This window comes from Eretmochelys imbricata, chromosome 11 (genome assembly GCF_965152235.1).
Source record: "Eretmochelys imbricata isolate rEreImb1 chromosome 11, rEreImb1.hap1, whole genome shotgun sequence".
NCBI lineage: Eukaryota > Metazoa > Chordata > Testudines > Cheloniidae > Eretmochelys > Eretmochelys imbricata.
This window is the reverse complement of record NC_135582.1, coordinates 8,307,947-8,329,808: the sequence shown is the minus strand read 5'-3', so window position 1 is coordinate 8,329,808 and position 21,862 is coordinate 8,307,947. Positions and strand designations below refer to the sequence as shown.

The following is a 21,862-nucleotide window of genomic DNA, read 5'->3' as shown; positions in this document are numbered from 1 at the left end:
GGATAATATAGAATTGAATGTCAGCTCTAGAAATATACATAGCAGAATTTCTTTGTAAATAAGGGCTACAGCCCATCTAATATTAATTATGTTCTTTTTATTTCTAAAAAATATTTAAAACTCTATATCTCTTCTATTTGGCATCACGGTTCTTGATGTTTACAGATTCATAAACCAGGACTTCAACTGACCTGAATTCACTTTCACTGTTTTCTTAAGTATTTTATAACTGTCATTTCTTCTAAATGCCCATTGAAGAGAGTATATTATATAGAAGAATTTTACAATATTTAAACTTTCTCAGTTTAGAACTTTATATCTTTTAATTCTACACTTTATATAGCTTATTAACAAAACCGAACGGATAATAATTTTCAGGAAATCAATAAAATAACAAACCTTTTAAATATTGGCATGTAAAGTTAGGTTTCTGAAGGGTAGTCAAAAAAGTGACTGAACCCCTACTCACTGTATTTCAAGCTCAATACCTTGCTTATCAGTTGGCTTCTCCCAAACTGGAAAAAATATTGAAAAGGGACAAAATATACATATGCTTACAATGAGCTCAGATACTGTATCAAACAGACAAACTGCTCATTACAAATATGCTAATGACTTAAATAAGAAACAACGCACACAAAATGGAACAATTTAATTTTATACAAGGATAACAGAAAAAATGACTGGGGTCATTAAGAGAGTAAAATAAAGTTTTGGGACAATTTGACAGTGTTTTATTCCTTACTTTAATAATAATAATAATAATTAAAAAGTCCAGTACGAACATGGCTTGAAATCAACGGATGAAGACTTAGAAAAATAACTGGTTAGCAGATAATGGAAAGGAATTAATCACACTTGATGGTAAGTTTAACCTTAAATATCAGTGGTATTAAGAAGTTATAATCTAATTAAATGAGACAGGTTTTCTCAATGGTAGGGTAAAATGATTTCTAACAACCTACTGGCTTTTCATTATCAGCTGCTAATAAGTTACCAATTGGAAGGAATGTGTCAGGTTTTCCATTTAATTTCACAGCAGCAAACAATGCTCATACATTAAGTAGGTGTGATTTGCTACCCATAGTAGCATGCAGGTATTTGTATAAGGAAAAAGGGAATGGTATTCTGTGACCCCCTTGCAGTACCATAATCAAAGCACCAAGGGCCATGAATTAAAATATGAACCCATTAAAATAAATATGACAGGATAATACCTTCCCCATAGGGTCATATGAGTGCCTTTTCATTAGACATACTCTGTAAGTCTCAAGGCACTTAAGGGGTTAAGACGCAATGCATGCACTAGTTCCCGTTATGTAATGTTAAGTCACATGATTTGGAATACACCAGTGTTATGACACAGAAATAAGTTGTGCCATCAGTTCAGAGAAATACTGTTTATATTTTACAAGATGCTGGTAAGTGGACGTTATGCAGCTACTGCTGGGTTAACACAGATTCCAGCTTTCCTCTCATAACCAGCTGGTCTCTAATAGGGGTGAAGAGCAAAGTGTGCTGCATCAGTAGGCAGTGTATCTAATATTGGCAATATTGCTGATGTTTTTAAAAACAAAAGTGAGGATCCGTACACCGTAAATAAATCTAGCACTGGAAGAGACCATGGCTTAGTGTAGATTTTTGTTTTGTTTTTAAAAGACGCAGTTGTATACCAGAGTGAAATAATTCCAAGCCTTGTTTGTAGCAATTCAACCAGAAGGGGAGTATATGGCACTACAATGAGATATCATAAGTTACCCTGAACACACTCAGTTCTTTCAATTTATGGTTTGTTCGGAGCAAAGCATGAAAATAATGAAGTCTTCAAACACATGTAAGTAATAGAGTTTTAGAGATTGATTTTTGTTTCAACATAAAGTGCAACAGTGCTGAAGTTTTCAAAGTCCTTTGTCAATTCTTCATTGTTCTCCGACACCATTTCCTGCAAGCAGAGTTATGGCACAATGAATGCTGCCAGTTTATTACAGAGGACAGGATACTTCAATATGGATCCTAGCCCTTTTGCTCTTATTTATGCAGCGATGTCTTTAAAGGTTTAACAAATCCTTCTTCATACACCTTCAAAATAGCTTCACAAACAAATCTGTATTGACTCTGAAAAGAAAGTTGATTAAGTTAATTGAAAAAGAAACATAATTTAATCATATAAGTTAGAGATAGAAAAGGTCTCTTAGGTCACCCATCCTATCTTGAAAGGACAGAATTGTGCCTCATCAAAAGCAGCCGTTTGGTAATTGCTGTAGCTCACGAAAGCTCATGCTCAAATAAATTGGTTAGTCTCTAAGGTGCCACAAGTACTCCTTTTCTTTTTGCGAATACAGACTAACACGGCTGTTACTCTGAAACCTGTACCTTTATTGAGGAGTAGGGAGTCACTCCAACCCCATGGATTAACTAGTCTTAGGTTTTCCTACCTCTAAACCTTAAGAAATATTGTACCAAAACTACCTTGCCTTTTCCCCTTTACATTAATTTTGACATATTAGTTGCTCATATCTCACAAACTTTTAGAATGAGAAACCAGTGCTTTATGTCATCAAAAGCTTGAATCCTGGCTTCTTAATAAAGCATTTTATTTTCAATTCTAGCAGTTCTTGAGATATAAGTTACTAAAACCATGTCTCAACTAAACAAAAAAAAGCAAAATACCTTAGAGCGGATCATAAAATACAGCCACTATCTTGCAAAGTGCCACAGATATAAATGACAGGTTTCAGAGTAACAGCCGTGTTAGTCTGTATTCGCAAAAAGAAAAGGAGTACTTGTGGCACCTTAGAGACTAACCAATTTATTTGAGCATAAGCTTTCGTGAGCTACAGCTCACTTCATCGGATGCATACTGTGGAAAGTGTAGAAGATCTTTTTATACACACAATACAAAAAGATCTTCTATGCTTTCCACAGTATACATCCGATGAAGTGAGCTGTAGCTCACGAAAGCTTATGCTCAAATAAATTGGTTAGTTTCTAAGGTGCCACAAGTACTCTTTTTCTTTTTACAGATATAAATGATCGCTGTATAACAATATACAAAAACTCCTCACTCAAAGTCGTCCTGATTAACATTGTTTCATTGCTGATCAATTAGGGAACATGCTCAATTAAAGTTGTGCAATGCTCCCTTCTAATGTCGTTTGGCAGCCACCTGCTTTGTCCACTGCTTGCAGGAACAGCAGCCCCCTGCAGCTAGCTGGTGGGTGGTTGGAACCAGGGTGGACCTGTAGCCCCCCTATCAGCTCTCCTAAGTTCCCTGTGCAGCAGCTGCTCAGCAGGCTATCAACTGCCAGCAGTTCAGCTGTCCCTCCCCACACCGCCATGTGCTGCTCCTGCCCTCTGTCTTGGAGCTGCTCCCCGAGACTCCTGTTTGCTGTGGGGGGGAGGGGAAAAAGAGGAGGGCTAATATCAGGGTGTCCCACTCCCCCCTGCTCCTGCACCCTGCTTACCCATCTTCCATAGAGCAGGGGGGACACAGGGACAGAGAGAGCTACAGTCCAGTCTCAGCTTGCTGATCTAATTAACAAGGCAGTGTACTTCTGACCCCACTCTTCATACTTAAAGGGGAAATGCGCATCTCTATCTCTCAAACACACACACAGTCTCTGTCTGCCCTCCCTCCTTTCCTGCTGTCTTGTAGGCTGAGAGAGTTAACCCTTGAGGGCTCAGCCAATTGCTAGTTCATCATTTTGCAGTAAAGCATTCCCTGGGAAATATCCCACCCTCTGACTCCTCCACCTCAACCAAGCTTCAGTCATCGATCACTGTGTACCAGTATTAAATTGTTTGTTTAAAACTATATAATATAGTCTTTTGTTTGGTAAAAAAAATTTCCCCTGGAACCTAAGCCCCTCATTTACATTAAGTCTTATGGAGAAATTGGATTTGCTTAACATCGTTTTGCTTAAAGTCACATTTTTCAGGAACATAACTAAAATGTTAAGTGAGGAGTTACTGTATACCACTGGAAAGGTAGTATTTGTACCTCTCCAATGACTTAAATCAGCTTTATCTAGCCCTGGTTATTGAACAGGTCATAGATCTTAAACAAACACCAGTCACATAGGTTTAGAATTTTAATTATTTATTGTATCATTACATGTGTATCAGTATAGTTAGATTTACATATATTAGAATAAATATTTTTCTGTTTGAAGATTTTGCTAGAAAATTGACACTTCTCAGTTCTTTTCACTTATGACATGGAAAGCATGAACGTGGCATAATGCCACCTTGTGGAAAGTGCATGCATCAATCTAGAAGTGCAAAGGCAGGAGGAAGTATTGTAGTCTAAAGAGACATGATGACATGCAGAGTTTAGGGAGTCCCTGAGTCAAACACTGAATCTGGTTTAGTCTGTTACACTGGTGCTGTAATAGTCAAAGAAATGAATTTCACTGAAATTTTGCCTTATGTCTATTAAGCTCAACTCTGAACAGCTGTCAGATGGACTCTGACTCCAAGACAAATGAAAGTTCTTAAACAGATTCTAAACCGTTTCCCAAACAAAAATTACCTTAAAATAGAATTACGGTAGAGAATACAAATCAGTAATTTAGGCTAAAGTACATTACAGGGATGTTCCAATTATCCCCAAACCAAGCATTATAAACCTAGGAAAACTCCAAACATGCTAAAAAAAACCATGTGGAAACACACAGTTAAGGCACCCAAAAAACCTGATGACAGGTGTCCTCTCGTGATCCTTTGAAGTATTTTACAATCCCAGATTAGATTAAACTGCTTTTTAAAGACACATGAGATTTCTTCTACTTGTTCCTTTCTATTGTGTCACTACAGGGCAGAGTTAAAGTTGCTTTTTGTATTGCCAGAGCAGAATTACACAGCTGGATTGTATCACCCAGCTTACCCCTAATTCATCTCCTCCAATTTCCTTCTGCTTCTTGAAATTCTTTCCATTTCCCTTCACACATACTCCAGTACCTTGTTCCTTCCTGTCACCCTCCCTTCCCACATCTCTAGTTTCACCTTCCTATTCTCTCCATTCATTGAGCAAGTCTGGTGCAAAGGATAGCTTTTGAAAAGAAATATTGAGAATTAACAGTGATTTTTGCCATTTATTTTCATTATTAAAAAAGTAAGTCTGTCAGCAGAAGCTGCTGCAGAAAAACTCATGAAGAATCACTCTTTCAAAACCCCCGAGATATCTTATTGTTCTCAGTGGACCAAGGCTATAGCCGCTCTCAGTTAAGCTGCCCTCTTTCAAAATATCCAGCACCTCTTACTGTCTTCAGTGAGAATGAAACCGCTGTGTAATATTAGATTATTTTTCTACAATGTAGCCAGAATGATACTTACAGGTGTTTGGATCATCATGGCCCTTTGATCTCTCATTGTTCTCACAATATCTAATGGATAAACAGGCTGATTGCACTCAATGAGACACATTGCTGTTTCCATAGTGATAAGAACCCCTGTACGTCCAATTCCGGCACTGGAAAAGAAAAATGTGTCATTTCATTAACCCTCTTCAAACACTCTCTTTTTTAAAAATGATATACTCCTAAAATGTAAAAAAAATTTAACACTGAAATCTTCACTATCTAAATATACCCAAGAGAGATCTATAATTATTACAATGAGGGTTACTGATGATATTCCACTATAAGAGCAGTGTTTGTGCTCTGTCCTTCCTGGATATAAAAATGCAGTGGAATATTTTCAAAGCATTGGATTGATCTCTTACACTTCTGAATAAGTTTGCATTTTGCAATCTCCACACATTTCTTTATCCTCCTAGAATATGAAACCTGAAGAATTTCAAGATATTTTTCTGCAGTATAACCAAGCAATCTATTTTTAGGGGTTCCCAAACTCCCGATTGCTGGAGAGCTATTCAGCTCACCATGGGAGCTGAAGTGCCCTGCACTGCATAGCATTCAATATCAACTTGCTGTGAACAAAAAAAGACAAGTTACCTGTTCCGTGACTGGTGCTCTCTGAGATACGTTGCTCATCTCCATTCCAAATTAGGTGTGTATCCTTGCCACATGCACCGCTGCCGGAAGTTTTTCCAACAGCAGTATCCATAGGGTAGTGGCGTCTGCATGGTGCGGTATAAGGGGAGCTGCCGGCTCCCCCCACCCTCAGTTCCTTCTTGCCGGAAACTCCGACAGTGGGAAAGGAGGGCGTGTTGGGGAATGGACATGATCAACATCCCGAAGAACACTAGTTACAGAACAGAAAACTGTCTTTTCTTCTTTGAGTGCTTGCCCATGTCCATTCCACATTAAATGACTCCAAGCAGTTCATAACTGCGCAGATTGTAATACAGCTCTGCCGAACCCAGCATCATCTCTGGCCTGCTGAGTGATGGCATAATGAGATGTGAATGTGTGGACTGAGGACGACATCACAGCTCTACAGATGTCCTGGATCGGGATGTGCACCAGGAAGGCCACTGTAGATGCCTGTGCTCTAGTTGAATGGGCCCTGACGATCGGCAATGGCAGGACCTTTGCTAGCTCATAACCGGCCTTTATGCAAGAGATGAGCCAGTTGGAAATCCTCTGTGAAGAAACTGGAAGGCCCTTCATCCTATCCGCTGTAGCGATGAAGAGCTGGGTCGATTTATGGAAAGGCTTGGTAAGCTCCAAGTAAAAAGCCAAGACCCTTTGGACGTCTGGCACATGCAGACTCCTCTCCTCAGCAGTCTTGTGTGGCTTGGGACAGAACACTGCTAGGAATATGTCCTGGCTCATGTGGAAGGAAGATACTACCTTCAGCAGGAAGGCTGGGGGGGCAGGGCTGCAGCTGGACTTTGTCCTTATAACACACTGTGTAAAGCGGTTCCAAGGTCAAGGCCTTAATCTCTGAGACTTGTCTCCCCGACGTCACTGCCACCAGGAAAGCGACCTTCCAGGAGGAAGTAGGAAAGGGAGCAGGAGCCCAGCAGCTGGAAAAGCGGGCCGGTGAGCCTAGAGAGGACCATGTTAAGGTCCCACTGGGGGACAGGAGCCCGTACCTGCAGATAAAACCTCTCGAGGCCCCTCAGGAACCTGACAGTCATGTCATGAGACAAGACCGTCTGACCTTGGATCGGCTGGTGGAATGCGGAGATGGCTGCAAGGTGCACTCTGATGGAAAAATGCGCCAGACCCTGGTTTCTGAACTGTAGTAAGTAGTCCAAGGTGGACTGCACTGAAGAACGCGAGGGAGAAATGCCACACTCTGATGTCCAGCAGGAAAACCTCGTCCACTTGGCCAGGTAAGTTAGTCTCATGGATGGCTTCCTACTTCCCAGGAGGACCTACTGGACCTCCTCCAAGCAGGTACGCGCCTCCGAATTCAACCACAGAGCATCCACGCTGAGAGGTGTAGAGTCTCGAGGTCGGGGTGTAGGAGCCGACGGTGATCCTGTGACAGTAGGTCTGGATGGTAGGGAAGGGACCCGGGAGGGTCCACCGCCATGTTCATGAGCGTGCCGCACCAGTGTTGGCGAGGCCACACAGGGGCAATCACGATAACCTGTGCTTTGTTCCTCTTGATCTTTACTAGGACCCAGCTGACCAGAGGGAATGCATACAGATCCTCAGCCCACGACAAGAGGAAGGCATCGGAGAGGGAGCTCTTGCTCAGGCCCTGCCAGGAGCAAAACAGATGGCACTTTCTGTTTTGCCTGGTGGCAAACAGGTCTACTTGGGGAGTTCCCCACCTCTGGAGGATCATGCAGGCCACCTCCGGGTGGAGCGACCACTCGTGGTAAGAGGAGAAGTCCCTGCTGAGGTGATCTGCTTGGGCATTCCTGATGCATCGGAGGTGACCAGCTTCCAGATGGATGCCATGGCTGATGCAGAAGTCCCAGAGACGGAGAGCCTCTTGGCAGAGAGCCAACGAGCGTGCTCCTCCTTGCTTGTTGATGTAGAACATCGAGGCTGTATTGTCTGTCAGGACTCTCACCACTTTGCCCAAGAGGTGTGGCAGGAAGACACCGCAGGCCAGCCATACATTTCTGAGCTCCTTGATGTTTATGTGTAACGCTGCCTCCTCCGGGGTCCACATCCCCCAGGTCTGGAGATGTCCAAGGTGCACCCCCCAACTGAGGTCTGAAGCGTCTGGCACTAGCTCGACAGATGGTGGGATGTTGAACAGGACTCGTTCCAGGACCTTCTCGCGATCAGTCTATCACTGCAGAGAGGTGACAACTGCCAGGGGAATGGTGACAATTTTCTCCAGGTGGACCTATTAGGTATCGACCTATTCCCAATCCAGGGAATAGGTCGATTGGGAATAGGTCGATACCAGCCATTGTGGAGCCTCGCATGGCGGACCACGTACGTGCAAGCTGCCATGTGGCCTAGCAGGCACAGGCACACCCTGGCCAATGTCAGTGGAAATGTGGACACCTCCGTGATGAGGTCCGTTCTAACGGCAGGAACGTTCTTGCCCTGGTCGAGCCGAGCACGGCCCCGATGAATTCTATCCTTTGAAGTGGAACTAATGTGGACTTTTTGTGGTTGACCAGTAGTCCCAATGAGCAGCACGTGGCTTGTAATACAGCAACATTGCATTGGACCTGAGCCTTGTAACTGCCTTTGACCAGCCAGTCGTCGAGGTACGGGTAAATCTGGATACTCCAACGCCTGAGGTAGGCTGCGACTACCGCCGTGCACTTGATAAACACCCTTGGTGCTGTAGCCAGGCCAAACAGAAGGACTGCAAACTGGTAGTGGGCCAAACCCATCATAAAAACAGAGAAATCGTTTGTGTCCTGGGAAGATCATTAAGTGAAAGTATGCATCTTTCAGGTTGAGGGCGGCATTCCAGTCTCCCGGATCCAAGGAAGGGATAATGGAGGCCAGGGAGACCATGTGAAACTTTAGTTCTTTAGGTATCTGTTGAGGTCTCACAGGTCCAGGATAGGATGCAGACCACCCCTGGCCTTTGGGATCAGAAAATACCAGGAATAGAAACCCTTGTTCTGATAAGGAAATGGGACCTCCTCCACCGTCCACAGCTGTAAGAACCCCTGAACCTCCTGCTAGAGAAGACTCTTGTAAGAACAGTCCCTAAAGAGGGACAGGGATGGGGGTGGTGGAAATAAATTGGAGGGTGTAACCGTGTGCCACCATACTGAGGACCCAGCAGCCTGAAGTTATTGCTGACCACGCTGGGAGGAAAAAGGAAAGGTGGTTGCAAAAAATTGGGAAAATTGGATCCAGGGAATAGACTGATAGGTTGCCTTTGCGCGTATCCTCAAAACGACCTTTTAGTGCCTTGCTTGGATTGGTTTGAGCCCGACTGGGCAGAGGGTGGGGGCAGGTGGCTCGTGCTCTGTCTATAGCCCTTGGGATTTTTGTGCAGCGGGTCCTGCTGGAGCTGGCTTCCTTTCCCCTGGCATAGCTGCAGTTTGAAATGCTTACGTGCTGGGCCCAGAAGTTAGAGCCCCAGTGTTTTTAGGGTGGTTTGGGAGTCCTTCAGTCCATGTAATTTGTTGTCTGTCTGCTTCGCAAACAGGGCCTGGCCATCGAAGGGGAGGTCCTGAATCGACTGCTGAGCCTCAGAGGACAACCCAGAGAGGAGCAGCCAGAATACTCACCACATGGAGATGGCAGACACCAGGGTGCAGGCGGCGGAGTCTGCCACCACTTGAAGGGCCGCCCCAGCAGCGGCTGTGCCCTCGTCAAGGATCGCCCGGAATTCTTTACGGGAACCTTCCAGGAGGGCATTTTTGAACTTGGCTGTGGTTTCCCACATATTAAAGTCGTAGGGGCCAAGGAGGGCCTGGTGGTTGGCCACCCTCAACTGTAAGCTAGACGAGGAATACATTTTCCTTCTGAACAAGTCCAGTCTCCTGAAGTCTTTATTTTTGGGGGTAGCTCTAGATTGCCCCTGGATTTGCCTGTGGTTAACTACCTCAACCACCAGGGAATTTGGGGCTGGATGGGAGTAAAGGTATTCATGCCCCTTAGTCGGGACAAAGTACTTACGCTCTGCCCATTTGGAAATGGGGGGCAGAGAGGAGGGGGTTTGCCGCAAGGCGCTGGATATCTTCAATACCCCTTCATGAAGGGGAAGGGGCCACCCTAGCAGGGGCTGTGGAGAAGGGGACGTCGAACAGGGAGTCCGCTTGCTCCTCCAATTCGTTCACCTGCAGGCCAAGACCCTGCGACCCTCTTCAGTAGCTCCTGGTGTGCCGTAGCATCATCCTGAGGAACTGGGTGATGGGCCTCCGTGATGGCCTCGTCCGGTGCTGAGGAGCAGAAGGCCAGTACTGCAAGTTCCACAGCACCCACTGGTGGGCCAGCAGGCTGTTCCCCTTGGTCCACATGGATTTGCAGGGTCTTATCCCCCGGGGCCTCAAGAACGGGAAGGAGTTGGGTCATTGAGGCCACCGGCCTGTCCGAGGCTCCCAACACTGAGTGGGCAGGCTGGGAGGGCTGGGTGAACCCCCATGGGTTCCAGGGGTACCACAGGGCCAGCCACTGGGCCTGGGGCCACAGGGCAGGTTTTGGTAATGACAGAGCACACAGCATCGAGGGTCTGGGAGGCTGCCCCGCTGATGTGGATCCTTGCTCCATACCAGAGCCATATCTGGACCGATTGCTACCTGGTGACCAGGATCCATTGGAGCGGTGACTCCGTGCCTGGCGATAATCGCGGTCAAGCCTAGAGGAGGACTGGTCTGAGAGGGGTGTGCGCCTCCATGGAGACCTGGGGGACCAGCAGATCTGTGACGGACGATCGGAGATCCATGCCTAGCGCTTCGAGACCAGTACTGGGGTGAGGAGCGGGACCTGGAGGTATCACGGGCTGGGTGCCGAGGGGATCTCCCCAAATACGGAGACACTCATCTCGGGGATTGTTGGTGGGGCCTGTGGCTCTGGTCTTCTGATTGTTCCCGGGATCTGTAACAGTGTTCCGCAGTGTGAAGGGCTGGTCCCAACGTTCCTGCCGGGGAGCGCAGGCCTCCATGGGTCTGTGCTAGGTAACTGGCTAGGTCCACCTAGAATCCCACTGCCGGTGCCGAGGGTCCAGTGGCCGTAGAGGGCTCCGATGCATCTGCCTCCCTAACTCCAAGGCATGACGGCGTTAAGCAGGTGAACCGTGGCAGGACGTCCCCTGCGATGGGGAGCGGTGCCATTGGGGTGAGGGCAGACATGAAGTCCCAAGGCAGGCTTACCGTGAGGTCTGGGCACCGATGGGGCCAGTGTGGGCAACAACACGAGCATCAGGATCTCCTGTGCAGCCTGAAGTGCTTCAGACGTCGATGTCACCTGAAGCTGACGAAGGCCTGCCTCTGTGTCCAGGCTTCCAGGCAAGGAACAGGGTGGGCTGCATCGCTCAACATGAGCTGAGGCCCGACATCCTGATGGGGGAAATGAGCCGCTTGGCATGGGTCTTAGCTCACCCCCATCCCTGTCTTTCCCCTTGCACGGAGTAGGAGACCGTCCCCTACCAGCCTTCTTCGACTTCTTGGCTGGGGATCGGTGCTGACTCGTCGACGGTGCTGGAGGGGCACTACGCACCGATACCACGGTGCTAGGTGCTGAGTCAGACCTTTGCTCCAGGGCCGGAGTGAGCACTGACTCCATCAGGAACGCTTTGAGTCTGATCTCGCAGTCTTTCTTCGCCCTAGGTTTAAAGGACTTGCAGATACGACACTTGTCACTTACGTGCCTTTCATCAAGGCACCTGAGACAGCTGCTATGCAGATCATTCACAGGCATGGGCCATTTGCAATGATTGGAGGGCTTAAACCTAGGGACCAGCGCATTCCCCGTCCAAATCTCCAACAGGGCTAACAAAACTAACTACTGCTAAGGGCTAACTAACTCAACAACTATGTACGCTAACTTTACAAGAACTCTATTTCATACGAATGAAACCTAAGAAACGCTAGGAAGAGCGGCTAGCATTCCGTGCACGGTCACTGGTGGTAAGAAGGAACTGAAGGTGGGGGGAGCGGGCAGCACCCCTTATACCGCATTATGCAGGCACCACTCCAGAGGGTGCCAGAGCCGCTCCCCTACGGATACTGTTGAAGGAAAAACTTCCAGCACTGGTGCATGTAGCAAGCACACACCCCTAATGTGGAAGGGCATGAGCAAGCACTTGAAGAACTTCAGGTTCTAACATGGAAGTTCCCTTCGAATTATTTCTTTTGAAACGACCTTCAGCCTAATGAGCTCCCTCTTTCTTCACCCCGGCAAATGGTCCCTTTCAGAATCATCAGGCAGAGAGGGGGTGCTTCAGTCCACAATACCCCATTAGAAGCTTTTTACTGAATGACTCCTGTCCCATTTTCCACATTAGGGCAACACCAACCCAAATTAGCTTGACTGCTGTATGTGGTAATTGAACAGGTGCATTCTATGACTAACCCTGTGAAGTCAGCAAGCTTGGGTAACTGCATGATGCTGAAATTAATACCATGATGCTGCTTCTATGGACAAATAACATGGAATAAAGAGAAGCTGTCACTGCTGGATAGACAGCAGTCTCTTTGGAGGCCAGCAGCTGCAGAGGACAAATTTTGGCTGGTTAGAGCAGATGTCTAAAAATCCACAACTACGCTGTGTAGTATTATTTTATTTAAACAACCACTAAGGACTTATTTAATGACATGGTCACATAGCAAGGCATCAGAAGTGAATTCCCAGCTGAGATTACAATGCATAGTGCTGAAAAACTAAGCATTGAAGATGAAGAACCAGATTCTGTATTCCACTTTATGCTGCTCAGATGTCATAAAATGCCCCTACAGTTGTTAGAACTGGCCCCCAGGGCAGTGTCAGGGGATGGCATGCCACCCTTGGTCCCTCAACTCCATTCCTGCACTGAACTCTGCTCTTAAAGGAGTGGAGAAGCTGGCCTAAAGCCTTGGCTTGTAAAAAATAAATAAATAGGAAATGTGCTAACCAAAAGCTGGTGACAAAATGTTTAAACTTTAAATAAAGTAGTCTCCAATTAGGAATCTCTGCTTCAGTAGATAAGCATTAGCAATATCCTGCTTCTGTACACCAAAAAGGCTCTAAGGATTTGTCTACATAATAAAAATAAAACAACCTCTAGTATCAACACATTTTAATAAAAGGAAAAACAACAACATGAAGGTTCCCAAGTGGCAAAATAGTGAGAAGTCTTACAGAAAGGATATTTATTCAAAATTAAAAACAAAAAAGGCTTACTCTTAATTTCTTTATGTGAATGTACACACTCTTCCAGAGTTAGGAAACCTCAGAGAACACCTAAAACTGAGGTAATTTACTCTTGAGCACGGTAAACATGTTGTTTTAAATTAAAATGTTTCATATTAAGACAAATTACAAGAAAACACACACTTGGTACTGTATTTTCCATTTGTCAATATGATCGGGAACCCGTATTTGTGTCATTAAATGTATCTTAACTGATACAATTTGAAGGCGCTTCAGGCTAAAGTGTTTGCTTTTAAACAAATTGAATCTTAGAAGTACACATTAATAAAGAAACTAACTTATCTTGATCAGTTTTATTTTTAAATACAATTTAGAATTAAAATATTCCACAAAACTTTAATATGTTTCTTTATAATTCTGTCCAGAAGGTGGCATCAAAGGTTATCGTATAATGTAGTGGTTTGAATAGAACTTTATCATTAGGGGCAAATACAATATTGTATGAAAAACTGCTCAACAAAAAGAAGCTAGGGATATACTCAGGATTTCTATGCATAATGCTCCAAATATCAAGATAGAAATTCACTGTACCAAGATTTAGTGTATCCTTCATTATAAACAATAAAATTCTTTTAGAAAATTAGAAAAAATGTATCCAACCCTGAAACAGAATAATTAGTCCTTATAATTCAGGTTAGCACTCACTTTCAATTCCCCATATGTTAATGCTGTTTGATAACAAAGCAGAGAAAGAGGAAGTTACTCACCTTGTGCAGTTATGATGGTTTTTCAAGATGTGTGTCCCTATGAATGCTGCACTATAGGTGTGCTTGTGTCCCTGCGCTCCTGATCAGAGGACTTTGGTAGCAGTGTCTGTTCGGCCTGCACATGCGCTGTCCCCTCTTCATGTTCTGCCACGAGGCTAACCACCATTGCACGGGCAAACCTCGATCAGTTCCTTCTCTACCGCAGAGTACCTGACGAGAACTCCAAAGTAGAGGAAAGGAGGGTGGGTCGTGGAGCACCCATAGCGACACACATCTCAAAGAGCCAGTTACTGCACAAGGTGACCAACTTCCTCTTCTTCTTCAAGTAGTGTCCCTATGGATGCTCCACTGTAAGTGACTCCCAAGCAGTATCCCTAATGAGGGGCTGGGGCTCCAGAGTCAAGTCTGCTGTGGATGACAATAATGTGGAGCCAAAGATAGCACCAGAAGCAGAGTCCCCCAGAAATAGCATAGTGTTCTGCAAAGGTATGCGCGGATGCCCCGGTTGCTTCCCTGCAGATTTCCGAGATAGGGACATTCTTGAGGAACGTGACAGAGGAGGAAACCAACCTTGTGGAGTGCCTGTGGTTCTAGATGGAGGTACTAGGTTGCAAACCTGATAGCAGTGTTTGATACAGTTGGAGACCCATCTGGAGAGTCTCTGGGCCAATACTGCTGTACCTTTAGACCTTTCTGCAATGGAAAGGAAGAGCTTAGGAGATTTCCTAAAGGCCTTCATCCTGTCAGGTAAAAGGCCAGGACTCTTCTAATGTCTAGTGTGTGCAGCATAACTTCCATGTTATCACAGTAAGGCTTAGGGTAAAAGGTCAGGAGGTGAATCAGTTGGTTTGTGAGAAAAGATGAGGTCACCTTGGGGATAACCTTTGGGTGTGGTCTGCTAGTAACCTTGTCCCAAAAGAATACTGTATTAGGGTGGTGTGCCATCAGTGCTGCTATCTCCCCCATTTTCCTCGCCAAGGTGATTGCCACTAGGAATGCTGTCTTCATAGACAGGTATGTGAGCAAACAAGTGGCAATGGGTTCAAAGGGCAGCCTAGTCAGGTGAAGATTCCTGTCTTCTGGGGGAATCTTGATGCGGGTCTGAAGGTGGTTGGACAGCTGCCTCTGTTAGAAGGAGTTTTAGTCGCAGTTCTCTGTCCTTTCGAGATTGCAGCTTCAGCAGTTGACAAAAAACACACTTCTGGGGAATATGGCTTTCCCTGAGGCGATGGACACAATAGAAATGTCCGTCCATTACAGGGATGGCTGTTTATAGGAGAGGCACCTCTTAAATCCTGGTGAACCAGGCATACACCACACGGGTAGTTCCCAGAAAAAGGGGAAGTAGTAAATAAAGTTGGGTTTTTGTTCGTTTTTTTAAAGAAAAAAACAAATGAAACTCTAAACTCACAAAAGAAAGATTAGTAAATAACTAGGTTTGAACAATAGGGTTCATGATCCGATGAACGGACAGCTAATATCTCCATCTCTAGCCAGGGGCGGTTGAGAAGGAATTGAGAAGGGTTTGCCCGTGCAAGGCTGGTTAGCCTTGTGGCAGAGCATGAGGAGAGGACAACACATGTGCAGGCCGAATGGATACTGATACCAAAATTTTCCGATCAGCAGTGCAGGGATGCATGAGTACCTACACTGCAGCACCCCCAGGGACACTACTTGAGGAAGCAGCAGTTATTTACTGGGAAGTCACTGATTTGTAAAGAACATAAATGTTGACAATTTCTCTCTCTATAGTTCTCCCTTAGCAGCAATTAATGTTCAGATATACAGATTTTTAAATGGCTGATGTTAACTCTTTTGGTCTGTCTAGGCCACACATTAATAGTTCTGTGGCATGAGTACTGTATTCAAAGAGAGTTGGACACAAGTTTAAAAAAATGTAGTTTAATATACCAATAGCTTTACAAAGTCTTCCTGCCAATTTTTGTGGCTTTACAATCACTTTTGTCTATTATTGCAAGGAAGGGAAGATCCACTCTAATGGTTCTGCAGTTTTTTCTATTTTCTTGAGATCAAACTGGAGAAAAAAAAGGTGGTGGTATTCTTCCACGCTCTTCCGAGAAAGTAAGTTCCAGTCACGTGAGTCGCCAAAACGAGAAACCACCACAGTAGATTTGGCAGATATTCAAAATATGTGCATCACATGACATCCCTGGAATCCTTGAGCTTGAGTCCCCTGAGTGGGGCTTGAATATGCCCATGGGCACTCATAGGCTCCTTGAGTCTGGGTCCTTCTTGACTGAGGAAGAAATGTGATAGGATCTCTAAAATGCCACCCACCTGAGTTACCCTCATGAGACATCACACACAGTAAACTGTGCAAGGTCTGTGATCCTCCCACTCTTTTCTTCCATGAAGCATGAAACAGCTTTCAGTGCTTCCATTAAAGTTATCGCCATTGGGCAGCTGAATTAACACCTCCCTGAGATGAATGAGGCACTTCACACCTCCCAGAGCTATTATTCTGGGCTCTCTACAAACTAAGGCCATGTCTACACTAGCATTTATGTTGGCAAAACTTTTGTTGCTCAGAGGTGTGGAAAACCCGCCCCGAGTGACATATATTTTGCCTGCACAAGTGCTCGTGTGCACAGTGCTATGTCGCAGGAGAGCTACCACCGCTCATCGAGCTGATTTTATTACGTTGACGGGAGAGCTCTCTCCCATTGGCATAAAGCAGCTACACAAGCACTCTTGCAGCAGCTCAGCTGTATGGCTGTAAGCTTGTTAAGTGTAGACATGGCCTCAGGCTCTGCATCAGTAATTCCTGGTTCACATTTTTGAGGTTTTCTTTGCAACCACAACAGCTAGTGAAGGAGAAACAGAGCTCAAGAACAGCTTTACAGAGTTGGAAAATGAAGAAGGGATACAGCAGGTGGACTCTGCTGGTGGAAGGGCAAGGAAGAGAAGAGCGGCGAGTCCTATAGGAAAAGGGGAAGAGTCAATGGAGACAACACCAAATATGAGTCCCAGGAGGATACAGGGCGGGTTGAAGAGGATTACAAGGGAGAATAGGAATGGAAAGGACTTTCAGCCAGAGGGAACAGGGGATAGACCGGAGAATTGCACCGTCACCAGGAAAAGGCAGGTCTACATGATTGGGGACTCTTTACTGAGAAGGATGGACAAGCCTGTAACCAGTGCTGATCCAGAGAACAGAAGGGTGTGCTGTCTACCGGGTGCTAAGATACGGGATGTGGACCTGAGGTTGAAGAAGATCCTAAAGGGAGCAGGAAAGAATCCACTGATCGTCCTTCACGTGGGAACAAATGATACCGATAGATTCTCGCTGGAACGTATTAAGGGAGACTATGCCAGGCTCGAGAAAACGCTTAAGGAAATCGAGGCTCAGGTGATCTTCAGTGGGATTCTGCCTGTTCCCAGAGAAGGGCAACAAAGGTGTGACAAGATCATGACTATCAACAGATGGCTCAGGCAGTGGTGCTATAAGGAGGGCTTTGGGATGTATGGCCACTGGGAGGCATTCACGGACAGAGGACCGTTCTCTCAGGATGAGCTCCATCTGAGTAGGGAGGGAAATAGACTTCTAAGATGGAGGCTTGCACAACTGATTAAGAGAGCTTTAACTAGGAATCTGGGGGAGATGGTTGGGAGATGTCCAGGTAATCTCCATGCCAGATTTTAACATTGAGAGGGAAGAAAATGAAAAAAGAAAGAATACAGCCGTGGGTTGGAGAATGGACATAAGGAGGAAGGGCAGTGTGGATACCAGTCTAATAGGTCATACTGGCAGTAGAATCTCCGTGCCTAATCGGGTGAAGAAAATGAGTGAGGCCAAACAGCAAAAATTAAGATGTTTGTACACCAATGCGAGGAGCCTAGGTAACAAAATGGAGGAACTAGAGCTACTGGTGCAGGAAGTGAAACCAGATATTATAGGGATAACAGAAATAATGGTGGAATAGTCATCACGACTGGAGTACAGGTATTGAAGGGTATGTGCTGTTTAGGAAAGACAGAAATAAAGGTAAAGGTGGGGGAGTAGCATTGTATATCAATGATGAGGTAGACTGTAAAGTAATAAGAAGCGATGGAATGGATAAGACAGAGTCCATCTGGGCAAAAATCACACTGGGGAAGAAAGCTACTAGAGCCTCCCCGGGATAGTGCTTCGGGTGTGCTGTAGACTGCTGGGATCTAATTTGGATATGGACAGAGACCTCTTTAATGTTTTTAATGAAGTAAATACTAATGGGAACTGAGTGATCATGGGAGACTTTAACTTCCCAGATATAGACTTGAGGACAAGTGCTAGTAATAATAATAGGGCTCAGATTTTCCTAGATGTGATAGCTGATGGATTCCTTCATCAAGTAGTTGCTGAACCAACAAGAGGGGATGCCATATTAGATTTGGTTTTAGTGAGTAGTGAGGACCTCATAGAAGAAATAGTTGTAGGGGACAACCTTGGCTCAAGTGATCATGAGCTAATTCAGTTCAAATTGAATGGAAGGATAAACAAAAATAAATCTGCGACGAGGGTTTTTGATTTCAAAAGGGCTAATTTTAAAAAATTAAGGAAATTGGTTAGGGAAGTGGATTGGACTGAAGCACTTACGGCTCTAAAGACAGAGGAGGGCTGGGATTACTTCAAGTCAAAGTTGCAGAAGCTATCAGAAGCCTGAATCCCAAGAAAGGGGAAAAAATTCATAGGCAGGAGTTGTAGACCAAGCTGGATGAGCAAGCATCTCAGAGAGGTGATTAAGAAAAAGCAGAAAGCATACAGGGGGTGGAAGATGGGAGGGATCGGCAAGGAAAGCTACCTTATCGAGGTCAGAACATGTAGAGATAAAGTGAGAAAGGCTAAAAGTCATGTAGAGTTGAACCTTGCAAAGGGAATGAAAACCAATAGTAAAAGGTTCTATAGCCATATAAGTAAGAAGGAAAAAAAAGGAAAGAAGAGGTGGGACCACTAAACACTGAGGATGGAGTGCAGGTTAAGGATAATCTAGGCATGGCCCAAAAGCTAAACAAATACTTTGCCTCAGTCTTTAATGAGGAGCTTAGGGATAATGGTAGGATGACAAATGAGAATGAGGATATGAAGGTAGATATTACCACATCTGAGGTAAAAGCCAAACTTGAACAGCTTAATGGGACTAAATCGGGGGCCCCAGATAATGTTCATCCAAGAATATTAAAGGAACTGGCACTTGAAATTGCAAGCCCATTAGCAAGAATTTTTAATGAATCTGTAAACTTAGGGATTGTACCGTATGACTGGAGAATTGCTAACATAGTTCCTATTTTTAAGAAAGGAAAACAAAGTGAGCCGGGTAACTACAGGCCTGTTAGTTTGACAGCTGTAGTATGCAAGATCTTGGAAAAAATTCTGAAGGAGAAAGTAGTTAAGAACATTGAGGTCAATGATAATTGGGACAAAATACAACATGGTTTTACAAAAGGTAGATTGTGCCAAACCAACCTGATCTCTTTCTTTGAGAAAGTGACAGATTTTTTAGACAAAGGAAATGCAGTGGATCTAGTTTACCTAGATTTCAGTAAGGTGTTTGATATGGTGCCACATGCGAAATTATTAGTTAAATTGGAAAAGATGGGGATCAATATGAAAATTGAGAGGTGGATAAGGAACTGGTTAAAGGGGAGACAACAACACGTCACACTGAAAGGTGAACTGTCAGGCTGGAAGGAGGTTACCAGGGATCAGTTTTGAGACCAATCTTATTTAATCTTTTTATGACTGATCTTGGCAAAAAAGTGGGAGCGTGCTAATAAAGTTTGCAGATGACACAAAGCTGGGAGGTATTGCCAATTCAGAGAAGGACCGTGATATCATACAGGAAGATCTGGATGACTTTGTAAACTGGAGTAATAGTAATAGGATGAAATTTAATAGTGAAAAGTGCAAGATCATGCATTTAGGGATTAATAACAAGAATTTTAGTTATAAGCCGGGGTGCATCAATTGGAAGTAACAGAGGAGAAGGACCTTGGAGTATTGGTTGACCACAGGATGACTATGAGCCGCCAATGTGATCTGGCCATGAAAAGAGCTAATGCAGTCTTGGGATGCATCAGGTGAGGTATTTCCAGTAGAGATAAGGAGGTGTTAGTACTGTTATACAAGGCACTGGTGAGACCTCATCTGGAATACTGGTTGCAGTTCTGGTCTCCCATGTTTAAGAAGGATGAATTCAAACTGGAACAGGTAGAGAGAAGGGCTACTAGGATGATCTGAGGAATGGAAAACCTGTCTTATGAAAGGAGACTCAAGGAACTTGCCTTGTTTTATTTAAGCTCAGTACCAATGTGGACACAAGAACAAATGGATATAAACTGGCCATCAAGAAGTTTAGGCTTGAAACTAGACGAAGGTTTCTAACCATCGGAGGAGTGAAGTTCTGGAACAGCCTTCCAAGGGAAGCAGTGGGGGCAAAAGACCTTTTTGGCTTCAAGATTAAGCTCGATAAATTTATGGAGGAGATGGTACGATGGGATAACATGATTTTAGCAATTAATTGATCTTTGACTATTAGTGGTAAATAGGCGCAATGGGATGTTAGATGGGGTGGGATCTGAGCTACTACAGAGAATTCTTTCCTGGGTATCTGGCTGGTGAGTCTTGCCCACATGCTCAGGGTTCAGCTGATCGCCATATTTGGGTTCGGGAAGGAATTTTCCTCCAGGGCAGATTGCCAGAGGCCCTGGGGTTTTATTTGCCTTCCCCTGCAGCATGGGGCATGGGTCACTTGCTGGAGGATTCTCTTGAAGTCTTTAAACCATGATTTGAGGACTTCAATAGCTCAGACATAGGTGAGAGGTTTATTGCAGGAGTGGGTGGGTGAGATTCTGTGGCCTGCGTTGTGCAGGAGGTCAGACTAGATGATCATAATGGTCCCTTCTGACCTTAAAGTCTATGAGCTAGAAACATACTTAAAAAAAATAAAAATAAAAAAATGTTAAAGTTAAGATTCTGGAGAAAAAGAGGTGTTGGTATTCTGCACTGCCGCAGTGCCCAAGCTTTGCCTTGGGCAGAAGAAAATGTATTTCCCTCCCATTCCTTTGTGAAAGACCCAAACAAAACCAGGAGAAATTGACAATACACAAGAGGCTATCAAATGCACAAAGTAAACATACTGGAAAAAACAACAATTTTTGCTCTAATCTCTTCCAGTTATAATAATCTTAGCTCTGACTTGTAAAAATAGTAGATAAAAAAATTAAGTTCACGGTGTCCCTTTAGTGTCTGTCTCAGTTTCCCCATCTATAAAATGGGTATATTACTGGACAGGTTAGATCGTAAGGGTTACTGTTTGTACAGCATTTTGAAGATGAAAGGGCCAAAGCCTATTCACATATGCATGCCTGCAACTCTCAAAGAAGTCAGTGGGTGATGTGCATGTTGATTTGAAGACAAAAATTGGCATTAAGTATTATTCCGGTCTTGTACTTACATTAAGTGCTGTGGAGATTCTGTGTTAAATGGATTCTAAATGTGAAGGATGAAATGTTAACTGTCACTAAAAACTATTGAATAAGAGCAGCACATTAAGGTGTATTTCAGATTTACACAGAATATTAAAGAAAACATGAATACAGTTGTTTTCATTCATGCCAAAGTACTCAAATGTTAAGAAATATTTGAATCTGATAAAAATGGATACACAAATATTCAGTACTGGAGAGAAGACAGACTTCAGTGAAAAAGTGATTTATGTCACTACTGCATATGCTAGAGAGAGAGCTATCTTGCCCTTATGGATATAAGATTTATCTAGTTCTTTTTGAATTTTGCAGTTCACAGGCACTGTATGTATAGCAGTTTCCTAAATGGGAAGTGGTTTCTTCTCCCTCTAGGATTATCATGATCATTACTATCCACAGGCATTTTACCTATATGTAACATGACAGTGCATTTGATTCTGAAAACTGCTCACTCAAGTGTGAAGCTAATATCAA

The 21,862-nt window shown here is 44.3% G+C and overlaps 1 protein-coding gene across 3 annotated transcripts in view; it reads right to left on the bottom strand.

The window, feature by feature from the left end:
* Positions 1–296: 296 nt before the first annotated feature.
* PTPN4 (protein tyrosine phosphatase non-receptor type 4) overlaps positions 297–21,862 on the bottom strand; it is a 231,415-nt gene continuing 209,849 nt past the window's right edge. For all 3 annotated transcript variants that reach the window (XM_077829543.1, XM_077829541.1, XM_077829542.1), the window contains 2 exons: positions 5,335–5,470; positions 297–2,115 (listed from right to left, as the gene is read on the bottom strand). In XM_077829543.1, coding sequence (XP_077685669.1) covers positions 2,029–2,115; positions 5,335–5,470 — 223 coding nt within the window. In that variant the 3' untranslated portion in view covers positions 297–2,028. The remainder of the gene's footprint in view (positions 2,116–5,334; positions 5,471–21,862) is intronic.